This window comes from Rhinolophus ferrumequinum, chromosome 15 (assembly GCF_004115265.2).
Source record: "Rhinolophus ferrumequinum isolate MPI-CBG mRhiFer1 chromosome 15, mRhiFer1_v1.p, whole genome shotgun sequence".
In the NCBI taxonomy this organism is placed as follows: domain Eukaryota; kingdom Metazoa; phylum Chordata; class Mammalia; order Chiroptera; family Rhinolophidae; genus Rhinolophus; species Rhinolophus ferrumequinum.
Window position 1 is genome coordinate 1,935,704 of NC_046298.1, and position 26,718 is coordinate 1,962,421.

The following is a 26,718-nucleotide window of genomic DNA, read 5'->3' on the forward strand; positions in this document are numbered from 1 at the left end:
TGCATGGATGAGAGCTGTCAGAACTGTGGGAGGGCGAGAAGGGTTACTTGCACCTCCCACAGAGAGAGCTAGAGGGGAAAGAGGGGGAGGTGGGGGAGAGAAACTGGTTTCAGGTACCTTCTCTCCTTTGACTCCTGACGACAGCTCTAAGTTAGGCCTTATTTTTATTCCCCTCTCACTGGGAAGAAAACCAAGGTTCACTGTGGTTGGGTTTCCTGCCCAAGTTCATGTCTCTAAAAAGTAGAGAAGGGATTAGAATCCAGGTGTTTACATTCCAAAATCCAAGCTCGGCCCTCTAAATCCTTTCTGCCTTGACACTGGGGCAAGATCTTGAACCCTCTGACTTCTGCGCCCTTATATAAAAGTGGAAACATGCCTACTCCTTCACAACTTTCTCCCTGGCCAAGTCCAAATACACCTCCTGAGGGGATGGCAGGAGTATCCGTGACGAAGGTTCGGAAACCTACAAAGCAGCCCCAGACAGACGCAGATGTCTTCACTGGACTTGACTCACTGTGGGAAGGTGGACGGAAGTCCTTTCATCTCACACTCAGCTTTATTCACCAGGTTTCCACCCTCCGCCCCAGAGGCCAAGCACTGGGCAGTTGTGTCCACCATGATGGTCGTTATCTTCATTTACCAAATACCACGTGTCCAGTTCCCTCACAGGAGACACTACAACTCTGCGTCCTAAGCAGCACTGGAACGCACCTGTGGCCCCGTGCAGCCACGCCAGCACTTCCTATCAGCCGATCTGCTGAGCTGTGTCCCTTCACTGGGGTAACGTGGCACCTCATCCCTTACCTTTACCTTTGTCTGATCACCAGTGAGCACAGGCCTTTTCCTACACCTCAGCTATTTTGATTTCTCCTCCGGGAATGGCCTCCACATATCCTTTGCCCATTATTATTTTTGTAATTATGTTTCCTTTCTTTTCTGGACAGATCTTCAGAAGTAGATTATCCTAGTTACAGCCTTCTGTTGGTTTAAGACATGGAGAATACCCTCTTCCAGCTTATCACCTAATATGTTAATTCCATCTGTAGTAAAACAACATCTTTCATTTTGGTGCAGCCAAATCCATCGTTTCCCTCTTTGTGGATTAAGCTTTGGAGGTCCTGATAAATCCTTTCCTCTCACAGAGATATTATCCTACCTTTTAATTTATCAGCTCTATTTTTTAACATTTTATAATTAGGTATTTAATCTAGTTGGAGTTTATGTGTATGGTATGAGGTAGGGATCCAATTTTATTTTTTTCCCTGTTACAGAAAGTCAATATTCCCAATGCCATTTACTAAATAATCTAGCCTTTCTCTAGTCACTAATTATTTTATCTCTCACATACCAAGTTAATCATGTCTGTACAAATATCACATTATTTTAATTACTATGGTTTTGTAATCTGATTTAATACCTGTAGAGCAAGACCTCCTGTTTGTTCTTCTTTTTCAAAATTGTCTTAACAGATCAAGGACTTTTATTCTTCCACATACCTTGCAGAATCAGATTCCCAAGTTCCAAAACAACTGGGCTGAAATTTCTACTGGAATTACATTGAATATAGAAAGCATTTGGTGGAGAATGCATTCTTTCAAGGTTAAGATGTTATCCCATTATTTATCTGTGTATTCAGGTCTTTTTTAAAACATCTATATTTTTGAGTTTTAGATTTACCTCCTTAAAGATCTTGTGCGGTTTTCATTAGATTAATTCCTACATATTTCAGTATTATGCAGACTATCTCATTTTTATTACCTTTTCAAGAAATGGATTATTATTGCAGGGGAACCCATTACGGACTTGAGAATCTGATCTTATATGAGGTATCCTTGTTCAGCTCTTCTTAGGTTAATCTGTCTGTTGACTCTCGTTTCCTAGGATGATGCTCATTTGAGAATAACTGTGTTGTCTTTTTGCTTCCAATCCTTACAATTCACTCAGTTTTCTCACGTTGTATTGCCAGGAGTGTCAAGTACCGTGTTGAATAGTGGCAGGGCCAAAGAACATCCCTGCCTTCTGACTTTTGAAAAGGATGAGGAGGTTTGGGTTTTAGCCTAGTGCTTAAAGCAGGTGCACGCAATTATTAGAGGCTCGCTCTTGAGGAAGGTTCCCCGCGCCCCCCTGAAGACGGGATGGAGAGGAGTGAGACAGAACCTGGGCTCATCTAGAACGGCGGCAGCCAACGAGGTGAAGATGACCTCGTCCCAATGGGGCTTCGGACATGAGTGTAACAGAGAGACTGGGGGGAACAATAGATGGGATTCTGGGAAACATTCGATTCGGGAGTGAGGAGTGAAGACTGAAGCCCTGTTTGGGGGTTGGTTGGCTGGCTGGGGAGACGGTGACGCCTGTTCACTGAGGGGAAGAAACAGATACGGGGAAGGAAGGCGGGTTCCACGTCAGACACGCGTCTACGTCCAGCAAGGGCTCTAGCGGGCATCTGGACGGAAAGATGGGGAGTCAGGACAGTGGTGTGCGCCAAGGGATACAGATCGAGGTGTCCGAGTCCTGAGTGGTATCAGCGACGTTCACGAAGCACTTAGAAAAGTGCCCGGCACACATGGGGCAGCGTGCCAGCTACCGTTAAAACGAGGGCGTGGCCGAGAGCCCCCAGGCCAAGCCCTGGGCGACACCACGGCCGAGGGGCAGGAGGCCGCGGACAGACAGTAGGAAGGACGGCCGAGGATGTCAGGGGGCAGGGCCGAACGGGAAGGCGAGGCTCCGCCGAGACGGCAGAGGACCCTGGGCGTGACTGCGCCCCCGCGCGAGCTTCCGAGCCGGTCCGGCCGTCTCCTGGGGGCAGGGCCACCACTCCGCGACCCGCCGACCTGACTCTGGCGGCTTCAGGGCAGCGGGACTGGCAGCCGGGACGACGCTGGTCGGGCCGCGCCCGCGACCCGCCGCGCCCGCGACCCGCCGCGCCCGCGACCCGCCGCGCCCGCGACCCGCCGCGCCCGCGACCCGCCGCGCCCGCGACCCGCCGCGCCCGCGACCCGCCGCGCCCGCGACCCGCCGCGCCCGCGACCCGCCGCGCCCGCGACCCGCCGCGCCCGCGACCCGCCGCGCCCGCGACCCGCCGCGCCCGCGACCCGCCGCGCCCGCGACCCGCCGCGCCCGCGACCCGCCGCGCCCGCGACCCGCCGCGCCCGCGACCCGCCGCGCCCGCGACCCGCCGCGCCCGCGACCCGCCGCGCCCGCGGGCCCGACAGAGCGCCTGCGCAGGGGGGGCCCCGCCCACAACCCGGCCCCGCCCCTTCCGCGGGGCGCCCTCTGCGAGGGGCGGGGGCGGGGCCGGGGACAGCGGGCGGAGCGGCGTCACGTGGGTAAACACGCGCACGTGGAGCTGAGGCTGAGCGCGGAGGGCGGCGCCGGCTCCCGGCGGGCGGAGGGCAGCTGCGCTCGGCCCGCGACCGCCCCGGACGCCGGAGGACTGTGGGCTGGGAGGCAGCGACCGCGCCCGGGCCGCGTGAGCCCCGCGGAGCCTCAGTTTCCCCAGCTGCTTAAATCCTCCTAGCAATTGGCAAACACAGAGGTCGGGCTCAGCCCTCAGGGACCTAATAAACTGCGAGCAGCCGATGATGTGCGCATTGTCCCATTTCACAGATGGGGAAAGCGGAGCCAGAAGCGCTAGGAAACGTGCCCAGAGCCACGTGGCCAGAAAGTGCCGCGCTCAAGGTCCGAACTCCGGCAAGTCTGGCTCCGTACTCGGGCCGCGGTCCTGCTCCTGGTGCCCTGCGCCCGCCCCTAGGGGTTGGTCCTGCCCTGGGTCAAGCAGTGAGGCGTGTGTCACCCGACTGTACGATAGGGCGACAGTGGTGACCGCCTCCAGGGGAGCTCGGAGGCGGCGCTCGCCCAATCGTCGCAGTAGCTTCCGCCCGAGCGTGGCGGGGATGGACCCCGGGAGGCCTCTGACCCCCACCCCCAACCCCCCGGCGCCGCTCACCCGATGGCCCCTCCTCTGGGACCCACCTGTTTCTCCCCGGAGCCCCGTTTCATCAGCGAACCCTGCAGCGGGCGGCGCCCGAGGCACTTTCGGGCTCGTTCTCTGGGCCAACTTCTCCCCAGGCCGCCCTTCCTCCTCTCTCCTCCGCTTCCTCCTCCGCTTCCTCCTCCGCCCGCCGCGTGACCTGGAGGCGCCACACGTGGAGTTAGCTGGGTGCCCGGGAGGGTAGGGCGGAGTGCTCAGGATTCATAGAAAGAGGCGTTTCGGGGACGAGCTGAGCTGCCCGGCTCCAGGGGGTGAGCAGCGCTCTTTCCTTTCCATGCCCATGCTGCCCGGGCTGCCCTAGGCACCGCAGTCCTGGACAGTGGATACCTGGGCCCCGAACCTCAGTTGCGTTTTGAGGTTCATGGGAGCTGGCTGATGGCGTTAACCAAGCTTGGGCTTCTCATGCAGTATGACCACGGGCCCTGAAGCCAGCCCACTCCTGCCCACGTGCAAGTTTCTGAAGCTCCTTGTGTCTCAGTTTCCTCTTCTCTGAGATGGGGTTGTGAGCAAATTAAATGACTAGACTAAGGACTGGATGACAGTGCCATGTACTGCAGGTGAGCGCATGCAGGGGCTGCGAACTGCACCTTCTGGCAGTCTGAACCCAGTCCCACCCCTGACCCCAGTTCTTCCCTCAAGATCTGTTTTATGGAATTTTCCATGCGGGTACCTTCAAACAGGGACTTATCCAGATGCATTCGCTGAGACAGGTCAGGGCAGTAACACAAGCCTGAGTGGTGGCCGGAAGCTGCACACGCTTCTTAGCCTCCTCCCAGCTCACTCACCTACTAGCCAGCCTCGGCACGTCTGTCTCGGATGCTGCTGCTTCCTTTGCCCCTCCCCCATCCCAGGACCAATGGACACACCTGTGGGGAGCCTCCCTGAGCGGCAGTGTGATGTGGGACTCTTATTCTGCTGAAGAGAGCAAGACTACCCCAGAGTGGCCTTCTGGGTGGCAAACAGAGCCCCAGGCCTGGGGCTTTGGCTAGTGAGGACCCTCCCAATCTCTTTTTCCTTCAGAACAGGCTGGGGGATCACAGCTGCTGGTCTAAGGAAGAGAACGATGGAAGCCAGAACACGGGGAGACCTAGGAGACACCAGAGAAGAAACTTGGGGAGTCTGGGGTGAGGCTGACCTGAGTGGTGGGCTGTTCCCACACTTGGGGCTCCTGGTCACATGGCGCATTAGAGGTGGGCCTGGCCTACAAGTATCTCTGGAAGGGGACTCCTGCGTCCTCCGGCCTCTCTCCTGGCGCCTGCAATGGCCTTCCCAGACCACAAATGACCTTGACTGTGTGTTCTCTGGGCCTGTCTTGTGCAGAACTATATTCCCAAGGCCTGGCATACAGGCTCTCAGCAAACACTGATGGAAAGATGATTGGCTCATTGAAGCTCCTGTGGATGATTGGGGTTTGGGGAGGGGTCAGAAAAGCCAGAAGCCCCCAGAGCTCCCTCTGTCCCACCTGCCACCTGCCCTTGGCATGCACACAGCCTCTCGCCCCACTTCTACTGATTATCTTCCCTGAGGACTTGCCCTACCCCTCAACCCTTCCCCAGGACCATCTCGGGGATGACAATATGGCCGGTCTTGGGTAGTCAAGGGAAGGATGAGTTTGCACTCTAACTCCCCCTCTGGACCCCCACACACACTCCAAAGGCCCAGGCACCCCAGAAACACTGTCAAGAACACCCCCTGTGGGCATGGTTGCCCCCGCCAGCATGCCAGCAGGGGTGAGAATGTGCAGGAGGAGAGGATACAGGCGGAGCGCTTCCCGAAATGCAGCAGCACATCTGCCCGGAGGAAAAGGGAGGCCCAGAACCGCAAGCTTTGGTATTTTTACTTGGTGTTGTGAGGGGCCATCTGTGCAGGTTGGCGCTTGTCTGGAGGAAACCACAATCTACTGTAGATGAAATTCAAATGTGAGATTACCGTGCCGGCTGTCAGGCTGAGACTTTCTCCAGGAGCTGGGGCGGCCGTTCTGGAACTTTAGGAGCAGCAGAGTATGCCAGGGGCTAGCAGCTGTTCAGGGCAAGTGAGCACACGGAGCCTCCTGCCAGAGCCTCGTCCAGCTCCTCACCAACGGTCTTCTCAGCCCTGGCTCCACCAAGGGCGCCAGAAAGGGCCTGGACCACCAGCTGTTCAAATTGGCCCCCACTGCCCGGGAGCAGGAGGGCTGGAGGGTAGAAGCCGGGGTGGGGCGGGGGGTTGGCAGTGCCAGAGAGTGAGTGTGGGAGAAGTTCAGACCCCTCCATCATCACCATCAGTTCCTCCCAAACTTCCGTGACAAACTAGCAGGTGCAGCCCATCCTCAGATGTGCCCTTGGCCCCCGCTTTCAGCTGCAGGTTACTCTCAAGGCCCCTGCATAGAAATTCTAGAACATCCCTGTCTGAGCTGAACCTCTCTGGGATCTTCCCACACAGCAGGACTACCTGGGTAGGGGGTGCATGTCAGTGTGAAGTGGGGTCCTGGAAACCCCATCGGAAAGGCCTTTCTGGGTGTCCCAGGTGACTGTCCTGCATGGGACTTGCATGTTGACTGGTGGCTGTCCCCAGCTTGTGTGCCCCCGACATATGGCGTGCCGATGAAGTCTGTGTTCCAACTGCAGCGTAGGTGTCAGGGTGCACATTCATCTCGGCCACTTGTACCAGGAACACTTGATGGTTGGCAGCTTTCCTTGGGCCCCTCCCCTGGGTCAGATGTGGAGCTGTCCTGGTGGGGAGCACCAGGGAGGGGAGCAGAGGACACTGATGGTTGGCACATTTAAGTTTGGGAACTCTGGTGCCATTCCTAATATATTCTGCTGGGTTCTGGGATGGGAGGAGGATGACAGATGTGGGCAAATGATCCGTGACTCCTGCAGACGCGTGCCCCCCAACACACATACCCTTTTCTAACTTATGCCAAATAATAAAATCTAAAATTAGCAGACAGGGATGTGGGAAGAAAGCAGCCCAGAACCTAATTTTCTTTTCTTTCTTCAAAAAGAACCCTCAGGTAAGGAATGTACACCAAGAGGGGTCCTTGGCTCTGAAATACTGCTACATACACACACACACACACACACACACACACACACACACGCACACTCCCACACATGGCCTGTGACCACCCAAACAGAGGATGCATTACCCATGTCAGAGTCCCTTACCTGAGATTACTCCAAAGCAGAATGGAGGAGGGTGGGCGCAGGGCCTGGGGACCCAGCGAATGGCCACTGCCAGGCGTGACTGCTCTTGGCATTGCCAGGGAGAGCCAGGGTACAAAAAGGACAGGGAGGGGGTCCAAGATGAGGGCTGCCAGGGCCTTGCTGGGTTCCAGGCTCACACTGGAGCTGACCAGCTTGGGCAGGCCTTTTCTTAAAAATAGAAACAACAGGATGAAATCATTAGCATCAATCGGGCACATTCAGTGACGATTACTGACATGCCACTGTTACGAGGATAAAAGAAATATCATTAATAAAACCGCCCAGCCCGCCTTTTGTGACCCGTGAATCCTTTACTGGCGTCTGCATCATCTGTCTTGCAGCAGATGAGCCATCGCTCAGGTGCCCTGGACACCACTGAAACGAGCAGCTCAGAGAATCACTCCCGCAATCTGGAAACTCATCATTTTCAGGTGCAATTTGTCTTCTAATGCCTCCATTTTCTTCACCAATGGGACAGAATTGGGAGAGGGTTTCCAGCAGCACAGTGCAGGGTTCCATTCAAGGAAGAACAAAGCCTGTCCCCAGGTTGAGGCTCTGAGGGAGCCCAAGGTCCCTGCCACCCAGGACCATGTGCAGGGTCACCTGGCAGGGCCAGGAACCAGCCTTTGGGTGGGGGACCCTTTTCCAGCAGCAGCCCTGAAGTCACACTGCCCACCTCTGGCCTTGAATTGCCCTTGAGGGGCTGAGGGTCACAGGTCACCCTGAGGACAACAGGCACCGGGAGGCCTGGAAGACTGGGGAGGGTGGGGGGCAGCTCTCAGCCCCTTGCAGGCTTCCAGCCCACCTGCCTGCCAGTCTGACTTCACCCCCCGTCCTTCCTGATGTCTAGAGAAATGAAACCTCCTTTGCATGACAGGAAGCAGGGCAGTTCCCTAAAGAGTGATTGCAAACCTAAAAACCCCAAACTCGTCTTTCATCACCACCTGGAAGACAAGAGTTTGAAGAGAAACAGAAAGAAGCTCTTCACCCCGAGAAGCTAGACTCATCTGGAAGCATGCTAACACAACACACTGCGGCCCACCTGCCCACTGGGCAGATGAGGAAACTGAGGCCCAGAGTAGGTAAGTGATGGTCTGAAAGCCCCACAGACTCACCCATAAATACAGGAATCTGAAACTCAAACACCTGTGGGAGCCAGGTGGCTACAGGGCACAGAGCTTTGTCCCGGGTATTCAACATGTTCAGATACTCTGTGCGTCTGGGGAGAAATGTGCTCCCCCTGCCACTTTCCTTGAAACATTCTTCTTCCTTGATCTATACAGTTTTCTCGCTTTAAGATCACAAGTAGAGGAAATACCTGGAAACTTCTTCTCAAGAAGTTGGGCAGCACGTGGGTGAAGAGCAACAGCCAGGGCGCCAAGACAGAGGTGGGGCGTGGCCGGACGTGCTGCTCTGCAGGGTGTGGCTCACCCACTCCGCGCAGAGCGGGAGCCCTGTGTGTGTGTGTGTGTGTGTGTGAGCTCTCAAGTTTTAAGAGTTGGGTCAAGTGTTTGAAAACCCCTTTGACGCCCAAACACAACGAAACCCCATGATAGCACCGGACCTGCAATCCCGATGTGCAGCCTGTACTTGGTCCTGACTGTCTCAGGGACCGCCACCACCATCACCACCGGACAGCCTTGGGGACGGATGGATGGAGGACAGAGAACTTCAAGAAAGCTCTTCTGACCAAGTCATTATCGCACATCAAGGGACACAGAGAACTTTCTAGATGACTCAGTCTGTGACTGCTAAAATATGTTAACTTTGGACTTTTTTTTTCCTTTAAGGAAGGGATGGCCCTAGTAGGCTGGTCCGTCACAGTCCAGGCCGAATGGATTGTCTGTGCAGCTCGGAGTCTGGGCTCAGTCCAGTGTCAGCCCACCCGTGCAACCCTTCCAGGAACTGGAATTCAATGGTGTGTGGCTTTCTTCCTCAGAAAAGCACTAGAACAGAGACCGGACCTGACCCATTCCTGTTAGCGTCTTGCTTTTCCGTCTTAACGGTGATGTTTTGCAAGTGGAAGACAGCCTGCATCCTGGGCATGGAAGAGGAAGAAGCTTAACGAAGGTGACCACACATGTAGACCCAGCCCACACACCTGTTCATTCACAGGGCAAATCTTCAACGAGCCCCTGTTACATGCCAGACCCTGAAATGACGTGCGAAGCGATGAAATCGACTGGTAGGCAGTCACTGAAAAACAAGGGAGTGAGCTTTTGTGTGCATGTGCATTTCAAACTACTTAGATGTGGTACAGTTGAGTGAAACAGGCCTGTGGAAAATACCAAATATTTTCATTTATTCATATTTAGTGCATGAAAGAAAAAAATTGTGAAGTAACCTACACTATTTTATCACCCACGCTGCTAAGAATGGCATCTCCAGGGGGTTTCAGTTTCTATGTTGTAATGTTCATAGTGTTCTAACTTCTTATAACAAATGTGCTCACTTTCACAATCAGAAGGAAAACAGTCAAGTTAAATAATAGCGATTTTTTTTAACTTTTATTTATTTAAGTGTGTTTTTCCAGGACCTGTCAGCTCCAAGTCAAGTAGTTGTTTCAATCTAGAGGTGGAAGGCGCAGCTCACAGAGGCCCATGTGGGGATCGAACCAGCAACCCTGTTGTTAAGAGCAGCGCGCTCTGACCAACTGAGCCGAGCGGCCGCCCAGTAATAGAGGTTTTAATGAGCAGGAAGGTCGGCCATGCCAAGTGCAGAGCGGGGGTGGGGGGCAGGGGCTCCCCGGCGGGGAGTAGAAGTCGGTATCCTTTGGGGAAGTCGCTGATCACATCTAGTGGAGCTGCCAAAGCACATGCCCTTGGACGGGCAGGTCCGGGTCGGGAACGTGCCAAAAAGGAATCACACATGTGGCATACATGTGCATGACATGTTGATGGCAGGTCTGTTTATGGTGAAAAATACACTGGAAACGTGGTGGGCAGCATGGGCGGGGCTACGTACACTGGGTAGATTCACGCAGGAGAAAACTCCACGTGTGCCAACATGGGAAAACCTCAAACATAATGTTGAAAGAAAGAGCAAGCGGTATGACGGTGTGTGAGGTTTGATCCCATTTATGTGAAATTTTACAACACCCAAAGCTGTGTTTTCTGTAAATCTATTGCTTATGGATCCAAACATAAATGATATGAGTCTAGAAAAATGTATGGAAACCATCCACACTGCCTCAGGGTGGTGGTTTCCTGTGAGGAAAGAAAGAACATGGGATTTGGGAGGGAGGCGGAGGGACTTCCACGGGGTCTGTAATATTGTATTCCTTCCAAAAATGACCTGAAGCCAATTTGGCAAATCTGGTGATGGGTCCACGGGTAGTCACTGCATTATTTTCTGTGCTTGGAAATGTTTGCCAGTCTGATGGGAGCGAAAGGATCTCGTTTTATTTTCTTTTCCCTGATGACTCGTGCATCGAATGGTTTTGTGTTTGTTTGTGTTGCTAGTTCCCATTTTCACGAGAGTATGGATGGTAAAGTAAGGAGTTTTCCTAGAAGATGATGAAGTGTGCGTGGCCGTGAAAAGGGGGCAGGTGGAAGCACTTTCAGGTGGGTCTGCAGCTGTGAAGCCAGGGCGAGCCTGGCTGGGCGGTGAGGGGACACCCAGGGTAGTGGTGAGCTTGCCCAGGCCAGGTCGTGGGCAGTGGACCCTTCACCTTATGTGGAGCAGAGGGGCCTGGAAAGAATGACACCTGGTGTGTGTTTGGTGGGGGGCCCTGGGTGGGGGCAGGGGTAGGGGAGAAGTCCAGAGAGGCGCGTCTCTGGAGTAAGTGGGGTCAGCAGCGCCAATGCGATGCAGGTTACAGGGAGCATCAGCTTAGTGCCGCCTGCAGCGCTCCCCTCCAGGGCCTCAGTCTGCTGGGCCAGGACATGTGCTCCATTCTAAGGCTCATCGCCTGCCTGTCAGCACCACCAGCAGCAGTAGTGGTGGTGACAACCACACCAGCAACCACCATTTCTTGTTCCTTTTTAATGTGCCAGGCTCTATGTGAGCATTTTTTACGCATTCCCCCACATAGTCTCCCCCGAATTTTATGGGGTAAATGCTGACAGTGCCATCCCCTTGCACAGCAGTCACTAGGCTTAGAGAAGTTTAGCACGGTGCCCAGGGCTACGCTGGGAAGTGGCAGAGCAGGTCCCCCTCCAGGTGACTGCCTCCGGTGCCTAAGGAGGAAAGGACGTCGTGTGGGCCACGGACAGCATGGTGTCTGCAGGAGGTGAGTTTCCAGCTGCCGTGGGTGGGTGACAGGCCAAGGTGCAGGGGCCCGAGTCACCGCAGACTGAGGAGAGACGCGGGCCCCACGCAGGATGGGACGGCCCTGGAGAGATGATTTTGCACGCAGCACATTTTTATTGCTGCTCCTTTGCCTTCCATCCTGCCCCCACGTACTGCACAGGCATTTCCTGTGGCACCAAGGGCAACCTGGCCTCGTTTCCTCGGCCTGCAGTTAGCTCTGAGCCATCACTGCCCTCCTCACAAACACTGCCCCCACTGCTGGGACCACAGGCCAAAGCCCTTGTGAAGTGGGGTCTAGCCCCTCTTCTGCCTCATCGCCCTCCTTCCTCCACGCCATCGGTGACCACTTTCGCTGGCCACAGGGAGGACTCAGTCCGTGGCACTGCCCTCCCAGGGCTCCACTTCGCCCGCCTCCCTGGCTCACCTGAGCGTGCCCACTGACCTGGGTGCCTTGGTGTCCAGCACTGACAGCCCCCAGCACACGGCAGGGGCTCAAGGGAGGATCCTCAGGCATCCGTGTTTGGGAAACTTGACCCTAAGCACCGTGGGATGCTACACGACTTGTGGTGTTGGCGTTGATCAGGAAAGTGATTTAAACGTGAGGCAAAGGGAGTGTTTATTCGATAGAGGACGCCGCTGCTCTCCCGTCCTAGGCTCAGGAGGACGAGTGTCTGGTAAGCCTGTGCAACAGGACATTGGAGTCTTCTGGAGTGAAAGTGGGACTCGGGATGAGGGAGGAAACATCTATGCTCATTGAATGCGAAATGCAATCGTCTGTCAGCACAGGCACTGGAGAATGTGTGGCCGATTATATTTAAGACCCTATTGTCACAGGCGGATTAGCTAATGCGCGAGTGGCAGCGGAGGCTCCTAATGCCATTACTCCTGGTTAGCTCTGCCTGGCAGGTAACCTTGTGGAACAAATGACTGCATTGCTTGAATAACATATTTGATCAAACAGGACAATTCTTTCAAAAATCGAGTTCTCTGTGGCAATTTGAGACCTGTAATCAGCAAATTAGATGATTACAGCAGGGATAAAAATAGTCTTCTAACAATGTCCAAGGTATAGATGGGATTGGAATTTCAAAACGTGGTAGGAAAATGCACAGTTGGGTAAATAAGACTAGACATGATCAGATTTGATTTCTTCCCATCCTCGCTCTGAGCTGGAGCCTAATTTTGCCGGAAAAAACTCCCATCTCATTTTGTGTCTGAGTTGGAGGGCAGCAGAGTCTCTCGCTCTAAGCCCCAGGCCTAAAGGGCTTCACAATGTGACTTCCTTGCCTCCAGAGCTTACGGTCAGGTCAGCATGAACCTCAGCATCATTCATTCCCCACCTGGTATGAAAGGACCTCCGTGGCCTCCATGATGCCGTAAGTTGTCCGCGTTCCACACAGGGAGATGGTGTGGGAGAAAACCTTCAACTGCCCCACCTGGAGATGCGTTCTTTCTCAGGCACTGGGGCACACATGTCAGCAGCTGTGGTGAGGTCTGGGGGGCGAAGCCTGTGAGCTGGAGTGTGAGACGATGTGAGGTGTCTGCCACAATCCCACAGGTCTTCCTGGGTGCTTGGTAAGTCACTCTCAGTGTCTCCATCTCCAACACGAGAAGTTAGACTGCGGCCACATCCCTCCTCTGGGTCCTTCCTGCTCACGCATCTCTGCATTTGTCCACCCAGCTTCACCAGCGCTGCCATTTCCACCCCAGGGGTCTTTTGCTGTCACCTGGCCTCAGGTGGTTCCAGCTGAATTGCAGAACACAAATGACTTGGAGAACGGGTAGACACAGCCAGTCTGCCCTGACTACTAGCCAATGAAGGAAGTTCCTTAGAGGGGAAGACTTGATTTTACTTACCAGTGGTTCTTCGGTTCCTGGCAGAGGCACAGAAAATATTGATTACTATAAATGTCACTTACCTTTCGGGACTCATCCTCTATTAGCACAGATGTTTGAGCTGCCTGTGGTAACACTGCCATTTGAAAACACACCGACTTCCAGAAATGCAGCATTCCAGCAATTGTAAATGTAAGGCAGTCGCCTTTCCCCATAGCCAGTAACACTGCTGCATGATGGCTTGCCAAATGATCTATAAGTTAGTATTTACCTCAAACATGCTTCTCAGTGTCACCTCACATTTGTCAAGCTCTCAAACTTATAATAAAACTCTGAAGATAAACGTTTTTAGTGCCCTATTTTTGCATAGAAAATGCCAAATGTAAATAAACTTTTAGGATTTTTGCAAGTCACTTGCAAATGATCACCATTAAAAATTCATTTTTTAAGGGAGAGTATCACTGCCTGAGATGGACATAATTAGCTAGGAGTATCATTTGACTAAATACCATTACATGTGGATTTACAATGCATTTCTTAGGAAACTGGATTAAAACTTGTCAGAACTACATCACAACGTGAAAAAGTATGGTCGGTCTCCAACCTCATGTAAATATGAGATTTAAATTGGCTGTTTTCTTTCTATTTCCAACAGATTTTTTACAAAATGAGATAAAATACCCAGTTAAAAATAAGTGATTTTTATTTGCTCGTTCACCTTCCCTTTTATGAACCCAGATACCCACCAAAGCATCGTGACAAAGTGAAACACAAGACCTGACAAGGCCACCACTTGGAGCATGTTCAACAGAATGCCACGTGAACTGCACACACGAGGCGTGACGTGGGCAGTGCCCGCCTCTATCAGCAGGATACTCAGTGCCGCCTTCCACGCTCAGGGCACACAGCACACGTCAACGTCATGGCCAGGGCTGCATCTAACTGGCTCTGCATTGCCTTCTTCAAAGTACTTCTGTCAAGGAGTCCTCCAAACAAGAATCTTTTTTTTCCCCTTTCTTCTGCCACCCGCCACCCCCCACCCCCCAGCCCGCTCTTGTTCAAGCTGTTGTTTCTCAGTCTAGTTGTGTGGGACCCAGCTCCCTGGCCCGTGCTGGTATCATGAGCCTTGCACTCTCCCCGGCTGAGGCAATCGGTTGCCGGGCATCGGTTGGCTGTTCACAGCAGCTCACAGCAGCTCTCGGAGGGCTGCCGGCCGCGTCCGCAGGCTGCCGGCCACTCACAGCAGCCCGCGGCAGCTCAGGCCAGCCCAGCTCCAGGGAGAGCTGTTGTTCACAATCTTAGCTGTAGAGGGCGCAGCTCACTGGCCCATGTGGGGATCGAACCGGTGACCCCGGCGTTAGGTGCACAGCGCTCCAACCACCTGGGCCACTGGGCCGGCCCAAAGAAGGATCTTTAGGTTGTGTTGTGTAAGGCACCGTGCAGGGCCCTGGGGGGGAATGCCCACTCGAAGCCTCAGTCCCAGCTCAGGCTGAGCCTGAAGCTCATTTCCACAGTTTTCTTTTAAATATATTTGCTGAAAGGCTTGAGCTTCAGGAAGCATGAAGTTCAAAACAGGATCCCGACATAGCTACACTCTAGGTTGACTTCTAACTTAAATGACCAGGCATAGCTCACAAAACCAGCTGTCTCAGACAGTGTTAACTTTATTAAAAAATGGATAGACATAGCAGCACTTACAAAAGAACAGTTCATAAAAGGCATTGTACATTGTCAACTGTGAACATGGAAGGGCAGCCCCAGCACAGCTGGTTGCAGGCGCCACACCAGACCCTCCCAAGAGACCCTCCCATACACGTGCAGGAAGACAACCAGCCCGGAACGGCGGGGAGGCCCCCTGACGTGGGCGCTGTGGCATCCAGCCCTGTCACTGGTGTGGAGTCAGTCGAGTCAAGTGGCACCGACCTTAGCAGCATTTGGAGCACTCGTCGGTGTTCTGGAGGCGGCTGGTGCACTTGACCCACTGAGAGACCTCTGAGCACTTGACGGAACACTCCTCCCTGTCCAATGTCATCCCCAAAAACATCCCCATCCGTGAAATGTCTATGAAACTACCGCGGCCTCCGCCGCAGCAGATGGACCGACGGACGAGACCTGGAGCAGGCACTTCGCACGACTGTCTCTGGAGAAGGCCGGCGTCACACTGTTCCCTGCCCACCACTCTGCTTCTTACCGCTGGGTGGCGGGGTGAGGACCCCAGTGGGCACAGGAGATACCCTGTTCTGTTCAGACAAGATGGCTTTCTTTGCTTGGGCTTTGTCCTGTTGATAAGGATGAAAGTGAGGAGAGTTAAAAGGGAACAACGTGTGCTTTTGGCTTAACGTACTGAGTGCTTTTTTTCTATGAAGGTGAGTGAGGTGAAAAACAGCAAAGAACAATCTAGAAATCTCTGCTCTGCACAATGCTTGGGCACAGCATCTATTGACCACCACTTTTCTTTTTCAAGGAATTAAATGAATCAGAGTCTTCCTGGGCTATCAGGAGCCTGCCTGAAGGAAAGTGCAGAGGAATTCAGGCAGTTTTTAGAATCCGTGGGGGCACAGGACGAGTACTGACCAGTAGGTCCAAGCTGTTCAGGTGGGTCTGGATGTTGTGGGCGTCTTCGGCCGGGACTCCCCTGAACTGCTTCAGTTTTGAACTTCCTGTCTCCCTTATAACCATGGCAAACGGAACCATCCACTTGACACACTTCTCTATATCACACCACTGGTACCCTGCAACGAAAACAAACCTTAGGCTCAACCCGAGGCCAACAAGTGGCTTGTAAGGTAAACACACCTGTGAATGGACCAGACAGCAAACGTACCTGAAACCTTCTGCATCAGTTCAGATGAAGAGAAATGATACAAGGCGGAAGCAGCAAGGACGCCATAGGAAAATTCTAGGCAGCCAACATCCAGGACACAGAGATCTAAAAGCTACGGAGAAGGAAAGAACACTGAAACCGGCAGCAATACACAGCCCTTCCGGAGAAGCTGGGCCCACTGGCAGAGCAGGCGCCCCAGCGGGCGGGGGCCACTTGCCTCTGCGATCTGGATGAAGATCTGCTGCGGGTATTGCGGGAGGAGGACTTCATATATGTCATTTAGGTAGGCAACCTGCAAGTAGACATTCAGCCAGGACACAATGGTCAGGGGACTTAAATGCCACTTCAGAGCCTGAGGGAGAACAGAGAGAACAGAGACCAGTGGTTCAGAAAAGAAGACGACATTCTGCTCCCCTCTGTCCTCTAAAGGGGCTCCAAGGGCAGCCGTGATCCAAGCCACAGTGTCCAGCTGGAAAACACCCAGCCACACTCTCACACTGAACATGGAGACGTGACATATGCATTTCAAAAAGGACCGGCAAACTAACTTGCAACCTACCTTCATGATGATTAATTCCATGGTAAGAATGTCATCTCCTGAACAAGCCCCGTCTGTAACGTATGCGAACTGGTGTAGCTTGGGAGGGTAGATTTCCTAAAGGAGACAGAAGGAAGACACTGCTAGCAAAACGCCAAGCTCTCAGTCTACACTTGTACTGAACATCCGAACTGTTCCTCTTAGTATGTGGGCACGGAAGGGAAGGCAAAGGAAGGGAGAGGGCGCGTCGATGGGATAAACGCAGGGCCACCCTGCGCTCCAGACCGCGCTGGCTGTGAAAAAAGGGTCACATCCACCCTCACCCATGGCGTAATCGGTCAGTCAGTCGAACTTTCGCTCTTTGGGAATATTCTTGAAATTTTCACCTTTTCAATACCTTTGGCAACATGTTTGAAAGTTGGGCCCATCCACATCAAAATTTTAACCCTCTTAGGTCAGAGTTTAATTTTTTTACTGAAAGTAACATCAACCTAAGCATTTAATACATTCACTGCTTCTCTCTCTCCTTGGTTGATTTCTAGCATTTTTTGCATGTGTCTGAACTTTAGAAGGCATCAAATGAGAACAACCATGTTTCCCCGAAAATAAGACCTAGCCGGACCATCAGCGCTAATGCGTCTTTTGGAGCAAAAATTAATATAAGACCCGGTCTTATTTTACTATAACATAAGACCGGGTCTTATATAATATAATATAAAATAATATAATATAATATAACATAACATAACATAATATAATACCGGGTCTTATATAATATAATATAAAACTGGGTCTTATATTAATTTTTGCTCCAAAATGCGCATTAGAGCTGATTGTCCGACTAGGTGTTATTTTCGGGGAAACATGCAATTTAGGATACGCATTATCATATACAAATACTTGACCTCATCCCCTATTCTCAGTGGAGCTCAAGAAACAGCACATGCTACATAACAGATATTTGACAATCATTTACCTCAAGTTTGGCAGCAATAAATAAAGACGAAATCCCAATAAGCTGTAAAAGTGTTTTTACAACGTCTTGTTGTGTGGCCATGTATCGATCAAAGAAATCCTGTGCCAAGTAAAATGTCTCTCTGTGAAGTTTGTAGACTTCACACACCTGAAAAAATATTTAGTAAGTTTAGAATAGTTACTTGAGAAAAAAGGAAAGATAAAAACCCTGAGTTTTGGTTCTAGATGGTATTAACGAACCGAGAGAACTTGCTCTCCTGAAAGGGTGGTTACCTTGCTTGTCCCTAGGCACATGCAGTGACAAACGGGGACTCGGACATAAGGACTGCTTAAGAGCAAATGTTGACAGCCTGGGGAAAGCAGCATTTTCACAGAAAAACTCGGAATTTTGTCAAAGAGTGGTGCCCCCGTTATAAGTTTCATTATGACTTGAGGTAAGAACTAACATATTTCCTCACAACTAGGCAATATCAGTAAAAGTTTAAAAGCTAGAATACACATTTATTTAAAGATTAACCTATCACGAACACTGTTAATCCTAAGAGGTGAAAGCTTTTTTAGGAGGCATTAAACAAAAACCTCAGAGACCCAGGTCCTAGTTTAGGCTCTCGCTTGGACACACCCATTTATCTCAGATTACCTCAATGTCAAAATTAGGACAACACCTGCCTTGCCCCCCTCACGGGGCCACTGGAGGAAAGGCGAAACAGTGTACATGATGGAGTTGGGAAAGACCAAGGAAATATCAGACCTCAACTCATCAGCACACTGCACATATAAACCTGCCATTCCTGAACAGGACATCCCGGAAAAGTGCAGTTCATGGGCTAACAAGTAGAGAAGGCACCCAGGACAAATGGGACATTACTAGAAAATTCCGTCAGTCGCCAAAGAGTACAGCGGACTCTTGACAACATGGGTTTGAACTGCATGGGTCCACTTCTACACAGATTATTTCCCAATAAATACGTACAGTACTGTAAGCGTGTTTTCTCTTCCTTATGAATGTCTTAGTAACACTTTCTTTTCTCAGTGTACTTTACTGTAAGAACACAGTATATAACAGATATTATACTAAACGTGTTAAGCAACTGTTCGCAGTAAGGCTCCCGGTCAGCAGTGGGCTATTAGTTAAGTTTTTGGGAGAGTCAGAAGTTATACATGGAATTTCGACTGTGTGGGGTGGGGGCGCCCCAACACCCGCATTGTCCAAGGGTCAACTGGATTGTAAAGTCCAGATGGAGCCACAGTTAGAGTCGTGTTTACAAAGTAACACGACGATAGTCCGATTAGTAGTGAAACTAGACCTGGTCTCTGAGGAACAAACTCAGCCCCGCTCCCCAGCTCACAGCAGGTACATAGCCAGGCATCACTGTTTCCGTGTGGACGTCCTGGGTGGGCTGGGGGCCGAGGAACTTACGTCTTAACGTCGCTACACACAAGCCTGCCTGCGAGCTGTGGACTCCAGTCAGCCCCTCACCGACATAAAGGTCACCCTTCTTTCCTAGCCTTTCAGTGCTATTACTGACAGTTTTAATCGACTTTCAGAGAAACGTATTTGTCCAAAGTCGACGGAACCCTCTGCGTTATGTAAAATAGAACCTCTCGGTCCCAGGGCCTTGCGGGCTGGAGCTTGAGACTGAATCATACTACTTCTGGTGCTGCAAGGACTCAATGTCCCAAAGGGCGCAGAAGGGCCGCGTGCCACGGGGCCTGCTGGGCGACCGCAAGGGCTGCCGCCCTACACGGCCCTGCCAAGGATTCCAGCACAGAAAACGCTGACACTGACATTTCCAGGGATCAGTGAAGAAAAGCAAAGTAAGAATGATAAAAACAGCTACCTTTGCGTGCCTACTACGGAAGCGGCACTTCATATACACTATTTGTAATCCAGACAAACTCTGCATGGAAAATACCACTAGAAAATGGTACAGATGAGAAAACCAAGGCTCTCAGCTGAGTGACTGGTCTAAGGCACACAGATGGCAAGTGGCAGAGGGAACCTGATTCTAGGATGAGCACAACACAACTGGCTTAATAGGGGTACGCAGATTCATCCTCCACGTGGACTCCTTCGTAAAACCCATCTGGTGAGATGACCTTCTACGTCACAAAGAAAGCCCCTCTCTCACTCACCCATGGCTTACAGGTGTCTGGGAAGTGTCCCTAAGCAAGGCACTGCTGAGTCCCCCCCCAGTCCCCCCATGAAAGAGGTGCACGACCCACACAACAGTACTTTTCTATGATTAACAATTATCGATCACAATTTGTAATACTTGTTCTTTTGACCAATTATTTCAGAGAAGTGCGACGGTGGTCAATAAAAGATTTGACTGATACATTTTGTTAGTTAAAAAGGAACAATGTACAATTTCTGTTCAAGGTAAGCTTGTTCATTTTTTTCGTTTTCTTCTATTTGTTGTTCATGTACTTTTAAAACTTATAATATTGGCTACTGAAAAGCTGTTACCTGCATTCCGCTGGGTATGTCTAAAAGCAACTTAATCAACAAAGATCAAATATCAATTTTTACAGTTAATTGGAAAAGACCTTTGCAACTGTTGAAACTCTGATGAGAAACATTAGATGCCAATTTAAAAATATCTAAGGGTCAAAGAAACTCCAGAAATTCTTTGAAGCACAAATGCAAGCCATGTTCAATCATGCTAGTATATGTACCACAGCTTCAGAGACTCAGAATGTGCCAATGGGATCAAACCCACGAGGAGGTCGTGACAGCACAGAAGATTCCGGAAAGGGTCAGCGCTTCCCACTAACAGGGAGAGTGGCTCACCTCCATCAGCCAGTCCAGAAGAATGGCCCGCATTTTCGGCTGCAGGAGAGGGTGCCGCTGTAAAAAGTGCTTGTCCCTTAAGTACGTCCTTTCCTTGTTTACCATGATTTTCCAGACCTCCTCTCGATTTGCCCAGCTACAAGAACAAAAGAGGGGTCAGGTGCAGCCACACATAGCAGCGGCCGCGGGGGCACGGGCGGCACTGGGCAGCAGCGTACTTCAGCACGGGCAGGGGAGAGGCTCGGGCAGGCCTGCCGCTGTGAGGCTGGCGCGTGGAGTTCGGGTACACCAGCTCATCCTCTTCTTTGTCAGGTGTGGGGATCAGGGAGCAGGGGCTTTCACACACTGGATCACCGTCCCAAGGCTGGAAAGGAGAAACACGTTTGATGCAAAGCAGCTCTTTCTACATTCATTGATTTGTAGAGCAGCCAGTAATTCAAAACATGTCTTCACACTGGAGAGCAAGTCCCAGGCCTGAATAGATATTCTGGCCTAAATTAAGATGGTGATGGCGTGGATGAGTAAGAGCCGTAGTAATGGCCCCTGCATGTGAGCGTTCACTCCCTTCTGTCACAGCTTAGGAGCCCATGGGGGAAATAGCTAAGAAAACTACAAAGTCAGCAGCATTTTATCGCTCCCATGTCATTCTCATACGTGGTGCTTGAGCAGCAAAATGGGTGCAGGAGGGGGAAGATGAAATGCAAACAGCTTTTACATTACCAAAAAATATATATACACACAAATACATTTGCAGCTCAGGAAGACACTGGGAATGACTACTGAAGTGTATTGTGCGATTACGTAGTCACAACTCAAAGATTTGGTTTTTATCAAGTAGAAATAAAAATTTTTTGAAAGTGGCTGGAATTTCCAACAGGAGTATTTACATAAGCACTCCACATTCATAAGTATAAAAGATCAAAAATGTAAATTGCCACCTATGATTAAAGTCTCCCCATTTTAAAACAAAATGTCACATCAAATGTGACATCTTCCTTTGGTTGTAGGACTAGCCAAATACATTACATAATTGGGACTTTTTGTTTTCCTTAACTCAAAACAAGACAAAAAGAACATCTGCCCCATTAAAACCAAATCAAGTAATGGTCACAGGTTCTGTCAGGTTGGTACAAAAGTAATTGCAGTTTAAAAGGTTAAAAAAAAAAATTGCAAAAACCGCAATTACTTTTGCACGAACCTAACACTAAGACGACTTCAGAGACAGAGCTTAGCTACCCCTGAAGACCTCTGAATCCCGCCCCGGAAGCCCTACACCTGAGTAAGACTCAACTCTAAGTGAATAAACCATCTTTATAGACCAAAAGGCTTTTCTTTTAAAGATTCCAGATACTTACTTTTATTCAACTTTCAGTATCTGGAAAATACCAAGGTCATTTTGCCATTTAGGAAATTTTCTTTTTAAAGCTACTGTTTATTGTCCTAGTGTAAAAAGAAGCCTGATTGATTTATTTTTATTAAATGTATCGGGGTGACATTGGTTACTAACTTTATATGAATTTCAGGTGTACAGTTTTATAACACATCTGAGTACGCCACTGTGAGCTCCCCACCCAAAGTCCAGTCTCCTTCCATCTCCATGGATCTGACCCCCTTTACCTTCACCCCCCTCGCCCCCCTGGTAACCACTTTTCTGTTGTCTGTATATGATTGATTTTGTAAATTATAAAATAGTGATTTTGTTGAAGATATGGCAGATAACAATCTTGCCAGCGTGGAAGCACTTTGAAAGTCTGACACTCGTGGCATTTTTTTTTTTTCTGAAAGCAGAGAAATCATTAATGTTCACTAGAGAAGAGACAACTGAGATGACCATAAATGATCATGGAAACTTGGCTCTAAATCTATCTGAAAAACATGGTACAGGATGGCTGTCACAGCACACTGGCCCCTTTCAGAGGAAGCCACAGCACTTTCAGGGTCCTGAGAAGAGCAAAGCAGGACCGAGCCCTTCTCCAGCGTCCTGCACAGAACTGGGCATGCAAATTAACCACGACAGCTCTTGCCAACAGCTGCTGGACGGCAGCCTCCTCTTGCAGTCCCAGCACAGTGTGCTGGGAGCATTTCCTCGACTCAAAAAGGGTCACGTTACAACTGCTTTAGTTGCTCTTCATTCAAGAATGAATTCTAGCTCTGAAGGCAGAAGCTGGGTGCCACCCTCTACAGCTGGACGGCTGGAGAGCTGAGAGCAGGCCTTTGGAGACGAACTGGTAGCAGTTTCCAGCCTGCAGCTCACAAACCCACAAGCAGACACATGGTTCCCAAAGTTGGCCTTTTCAGGAGCCGTTGTATAAGTCTGTGTCCTATAACTTGGAGTGTGTACATGTTTCAAAGGAAGCAAGATCAGACTTTAGGGAGGAGTGAGATAATAGCAAGAGACCAATCACGACGATTCCTAACTGCCCCGACTCCTGATGCCACTTTTAATTAATACAACTACCTTATGCAAAATTACGTTCTGAGAAGTAACTAACAGAAAGTCCATGATTCCACTTCAATACAAAAAGTTGCATCTCATGCAAAAAATGGATATATGAAGTGGACTTTAGACAAAAGGGTATTCTTTTCATTAAGTCAGGTCCAGGGTAAGACTCAACGGTTCCCTGTGGTCTTGATGAAGCAGTTACGTGGAGCTTGGCATGATGGCTACAAGTCACTGAAGGCTGTTGTACTAGGCTGAACTATGATAATGGTGCCATTCTGTGTAGTTAACAGGCAGAAAGGCTCTGTGTTACCCTAAACTTCTGGCTTCATGAGTCTGCATCAAGACGACTGCTCCATAAATGGGTGGATAATTTTTAAGCTATCTAATCTACAAAACGTGCAGAAACCTGTTGTCATTAATCTCTGGACAACCATGAAGACGCCTTCCAGTGAGAAATAACCTGGCTATTCACATATCACGACTGTCACCTTTCCACAGGCCAGGGACTGCGCCACAGCTCCATCTTAGCAGCCCAGGTGCCACTCGGGAGATCCGTCAGAACAGAAACTACCTAAAGCACCAAGAACTCAACATGGACAGCTTTGCTTCACCTCAGTTGGAAATTTCAATTCAAAACACAGCTGGGCAAATAACCAATCTTGCATTTCACAAAGTAGAGGTCCATTTTATCATACCCACAAAAATCAACTTGCTTGGTTTGAAAATGAGAAAAAGAAGGAACTTGGGATGCACTATCTTATTTCCTTTCCTAAAGTGACGTATTTTTTCTTCTAAGAGAGAAGGAAATCATCAGCCCCACAAATGCTAATTACTAGGGTCTTCCGTGCAGTGGCACACAGTGTGGCCCAGTACTTCGAAGCCCTTCCCTCTCCCACGCTCAGCTGCCACGGCTGATGCACACCCACTGCCCACCTGGTCAGGACCACTGCGTGCAGCCCAGGCTCTATTCCTACTCAGCTTTTATCTGTGCTCGGGTCAGAAGGCCTAATCAGCCGGTTTGGAGAGAGGCTGCTTTCCCTGCTGGAGCCGTAACTACAGTCTCCAGTCATTTCTGGAGGTAGACAGATAATACACGCTTTTTCTGCCAGGAACTTCTGATATTATAATGATATCATGAGCATGCAGGAAATTTGGCGGGAAGTCCGTGAAGGAGGGGCAGGAGAAATGAGATAGTCAACAAAAAAGTGTTGAAACACACATATCATTACACAGAATGTTCCACTAATACTCTGACGGAGGCCAGGTCGAGCCCCAGACAGCAGTGACCACACTGTAGGTAATTGCTGGAGAGGCTGGAAAAACTTCCAGAAGGGGGGGCAGGGCGGGTTTAAACCTGACTTAAAGGCAGTAGGAGGGGTCAGGGAGGTCCTTGAGCACCAGGAGGAAAAAAACACAAATGTGGGTGGGGGAGAAGCCGTTCTTATGAACACACACAAACCCCCATTATCACAGTTACCCACAGAGCTGTGTCAGGAGCCCTCCCCCATCCCAACCCCCCCCCCCTGCCAGAATAGAGACAAGGCTGTAGGATAGACAGCACCCCTGCTTTGCACAGGGCTCGGGGTTAACTTCTTCCTGAGTGTCAGTTTCCTCAAGGGCAAAAGGGGAGAACTGAGTTATTTGATGTCCATTCTGGTTCTTCCAGACATCAGCACATATTTGGAACACAGGACCTTCCTAGAATCCCAAGACTGGCAGAGGTCAGTGCCCACTGACAGGCGTGGTGCTCAGCCATAGGGAAACACCCTTCCCCAAGAGGCAAGGCAATAGGAGACCCACGGGCCCAGAAAAAGCAGGAGGCCCTCTACTGAGTCCCAGTCAGCAAGTGAACCTACCTGACTGCCACACTGGCTTCTCACAGTCCTGTCAATTTTGGCAATTTCTTCATCAGGATCTTGCAAAAACTAACATAAAACCATCCCCAAGGAAACACACCAAACAACCCAAAGACAAAAACACAAAAGAGAGAAGAAAAAGAAAGTCGGTTAGGGAATGGGCAAATTGGTTAGAGTAGGGCGATTTCTGCAAACCGGACCACCCCTCACCGTACCCCTCCATCAATAATGTGGGCAGAGCCCAGCCTGGTACCCAGGTAAGATGAGGGGGCAATCCTCCCCCACCTGTCTCCTTTGTACTCACAACGGCCACATTTGCCTTCCTCTTCCTGGAGCGAACAGAGACATCGGTGCAGCTTTCCTCTTTCATGGTGCCCGGCTCCTTGGCATCCCTGCAAAGCCGGGGTGGCACAGAGGTTAAGGGTGAGTTGTCCCCGGAGAAGGGCCCACCCTTCCCCCACCGCCGCACACCCTTCCCTTCCCCGCAGTGGCCGGGCCACTCACCTCTCCCTCCTCTCCCTCGGCATGGCGCAGGGCGCGGAATCACACCTCAGGCCTGGGGGGCACGAAGCAGGCATTGGGGTGAGGACGACCGGCGGAGGGGACCAGAGCCCGCCGGCCCGCCCCGGACACCCCTCCCCCTCCCGCGCGGGCGGCGGCGGGAGCCTCCCGGGCCGGTCGGGAAAATGGCCGATGGGCCCGGGGTGGCTTGTCACCCGCGGCGCCGCCAGCAGCCCGCGATACCGGGCCCGAACCCGGGGTGGGGGGGCTTGGACGCCCCGGAAACCCTTGCCGGCCCATCGCCTCCCTCGGCGCCCGCGCTGCCTCGGTCTCCCCTCCACTCCCCTCCTAGCCCGTCTCTGAGCCACCCTGCCCAGGCACCCCGCGCTGACGCCTCCGGGCACCCGGCGACCCTGCCTCGCCCCACCCCCACCCTCACCCCGGCCCGGCCCGGGCGCTCCGGGAGTCCTCGCCCGCCGCGCCGTCCGCAGCCCGTGGCGGGCCCTTACCCGAAGCCGTGTCCGCGACAGGCAGGCGGCACGCGCCGAGGCCGGAGGCAGGCAGGCGGCAGAGGCGAGCGGGAAGCCGGGAGGCGGGAGGCGGCGGCGGGCGAGCGCGCGGCGGTGGCGGGATCCGCGCCTGCCCCCTACACAGCGCTGGCGGTCGAGCCGGCTGCTCCTGCGCCCGGCGAAGAGCGGGACATTTAAAAATCTCTGCGCGCGGAACCGGCCCCCGGCCCGCCCTCGCGCCCTCCCGCCACCCTCCGCCCCGCCCCGCCGGCTCCGGGCCCGCCCAGCCGCCGCCCTCGGGACCGCCCGCCGCGGCGCAGGCCGGCAGAGGCGCCGGGCCGCGGGGGCGGGGCGGGGCCGGGGGGCGGGGCCCAGTGACAGGGCCTGCGCGGGGCGGGCCGCGGGAGGCGGGCCGGCGCGCGCGGCGGAGGGTGGGGCGCGCCGGGCGGACGCGGCGGAGGGCTGCGGCGAGCGGGGCGGAGGGTGGGCCCGAGGCGGGGCCCGGCCGCGCTGGAGCGGCAAAAAGCCGCGTGGCGGGCGCCGGGCGGATGTAAACACGGCTGGCGGCGAGGGTTCGGGCCCGGCCGCGGTCCGGCCTAGTCGGACCAGGGTTGGGGCCGCGGTCCCACCATTCGTCCTCCTGCCGTGCGCGCGCCCTGGCCCTCCTCGCAGGTCCTCTCCGCCCTGAGAGGCAGGGCTCCGGGCCCTGAGTCGGGGCCGGGATGTGCCCAAGGTCACAGCGCCGGGTCGCCGGGCCTAGACCCAGGGCCTCCAGCGGGCCGCTGGGTCTGGGGCCCCCTGTGGAACAGCGGTTTATTCTTGGGCGCACGTCCCTCCGTCTTTCCGTGCTTGTGTGCCTGCAAGCGTGCGTTCATTCATTCCTTCTCTCGACTAACAGTCAAGCCCCTTCCATGCGTGCCCCTGCCCCGCAAACCTATGTATGTGAGCATCAGACGACCTCTGTGACTCAGACTCCACGGGGCCCTCTGGAGCTAAAGCCTTCTGAGTGTTC

The 26,718-nt window shown here is 52.3% G+C and overlaps 1 protein-coding gene across 2 annotated transcripts; it reads right to left on the reverse strand.

Annotated features, from left to right (window-relative positions):
* Nucleotides 1-14,910: 14,910 nt before the first annotated feature.
* Nucleotides 14,911-25,875, reverse strand: CCNE1 (cyclin E1). Of its 2 annotated transcripts, none has more exons than XM_033127001.1 (12): nucleotides 25,707-25,875; nucleotides 25,201-25,252; nucleotides 25,001-25,088; nucleotides 24,697-24,765; nucleotides 20,616-20,761; nucleotides 20,398-20,533; nucleotides 17,605-17,751; nucleotides 16,650-16,745; nucleotides 16,308-16,382; nucleotides 16,091-16,202; nucleotides 15,841-15,998; nucleotides 14,911-15,545 (listed from the first exon to the last, which is right to left on the reverse strand). In XM_033127001.1, exons 2-12 carry the CDS (start codon nucleotides 25,221-25,223, stop codon nucleotides 15,423-15,425), a joined length of 1,173 nt encoding a protein of 390 aa, XP_032982892.1. In that variant the 5' UTR covers nucleotides 25,224-25,252; nucleotides 25,707-25,875; the 3' UTR covers nucleotides 14,911-15,422. The 2 variants fall into 2 exon arrangements, with proteins under 2 accessions (XP_032982892.1, XP_032982891.1); XM_033127000.1 differs by having other exon boundaries at nucleotides 16,308-16,442.
* Between the last annotated feature and the right edge of the window lie 843 nt (nucleotides 25,876-26,718).

What these genes read in the sequence shown, in the direction of transcription:
- CCNE1 (XM_033127000.1), bottom strand. Translation starts at nt 25,223, where the DNA reads ATGCCGAGGGAGAGGAGGGAGAG. An exon ending in GGAAGGCAAATGTGGCCGTT is followed by an intron (nt 24,766 to 25,000) that starts GTGAGTACAAAG and finishes GTTTTATGTTAG; the next exon opens with TTTTTGCAAGATCCTGATGA. An exon ending in ACTGATGCAGAAGGTTTCAG is followed by an intron (nt 15,999 to 16,090) that starts GTACGTTTGCTG and finishes TTTTCGTTGCAG; the next exon opens with GGTACCAGTGGTGTGATATA.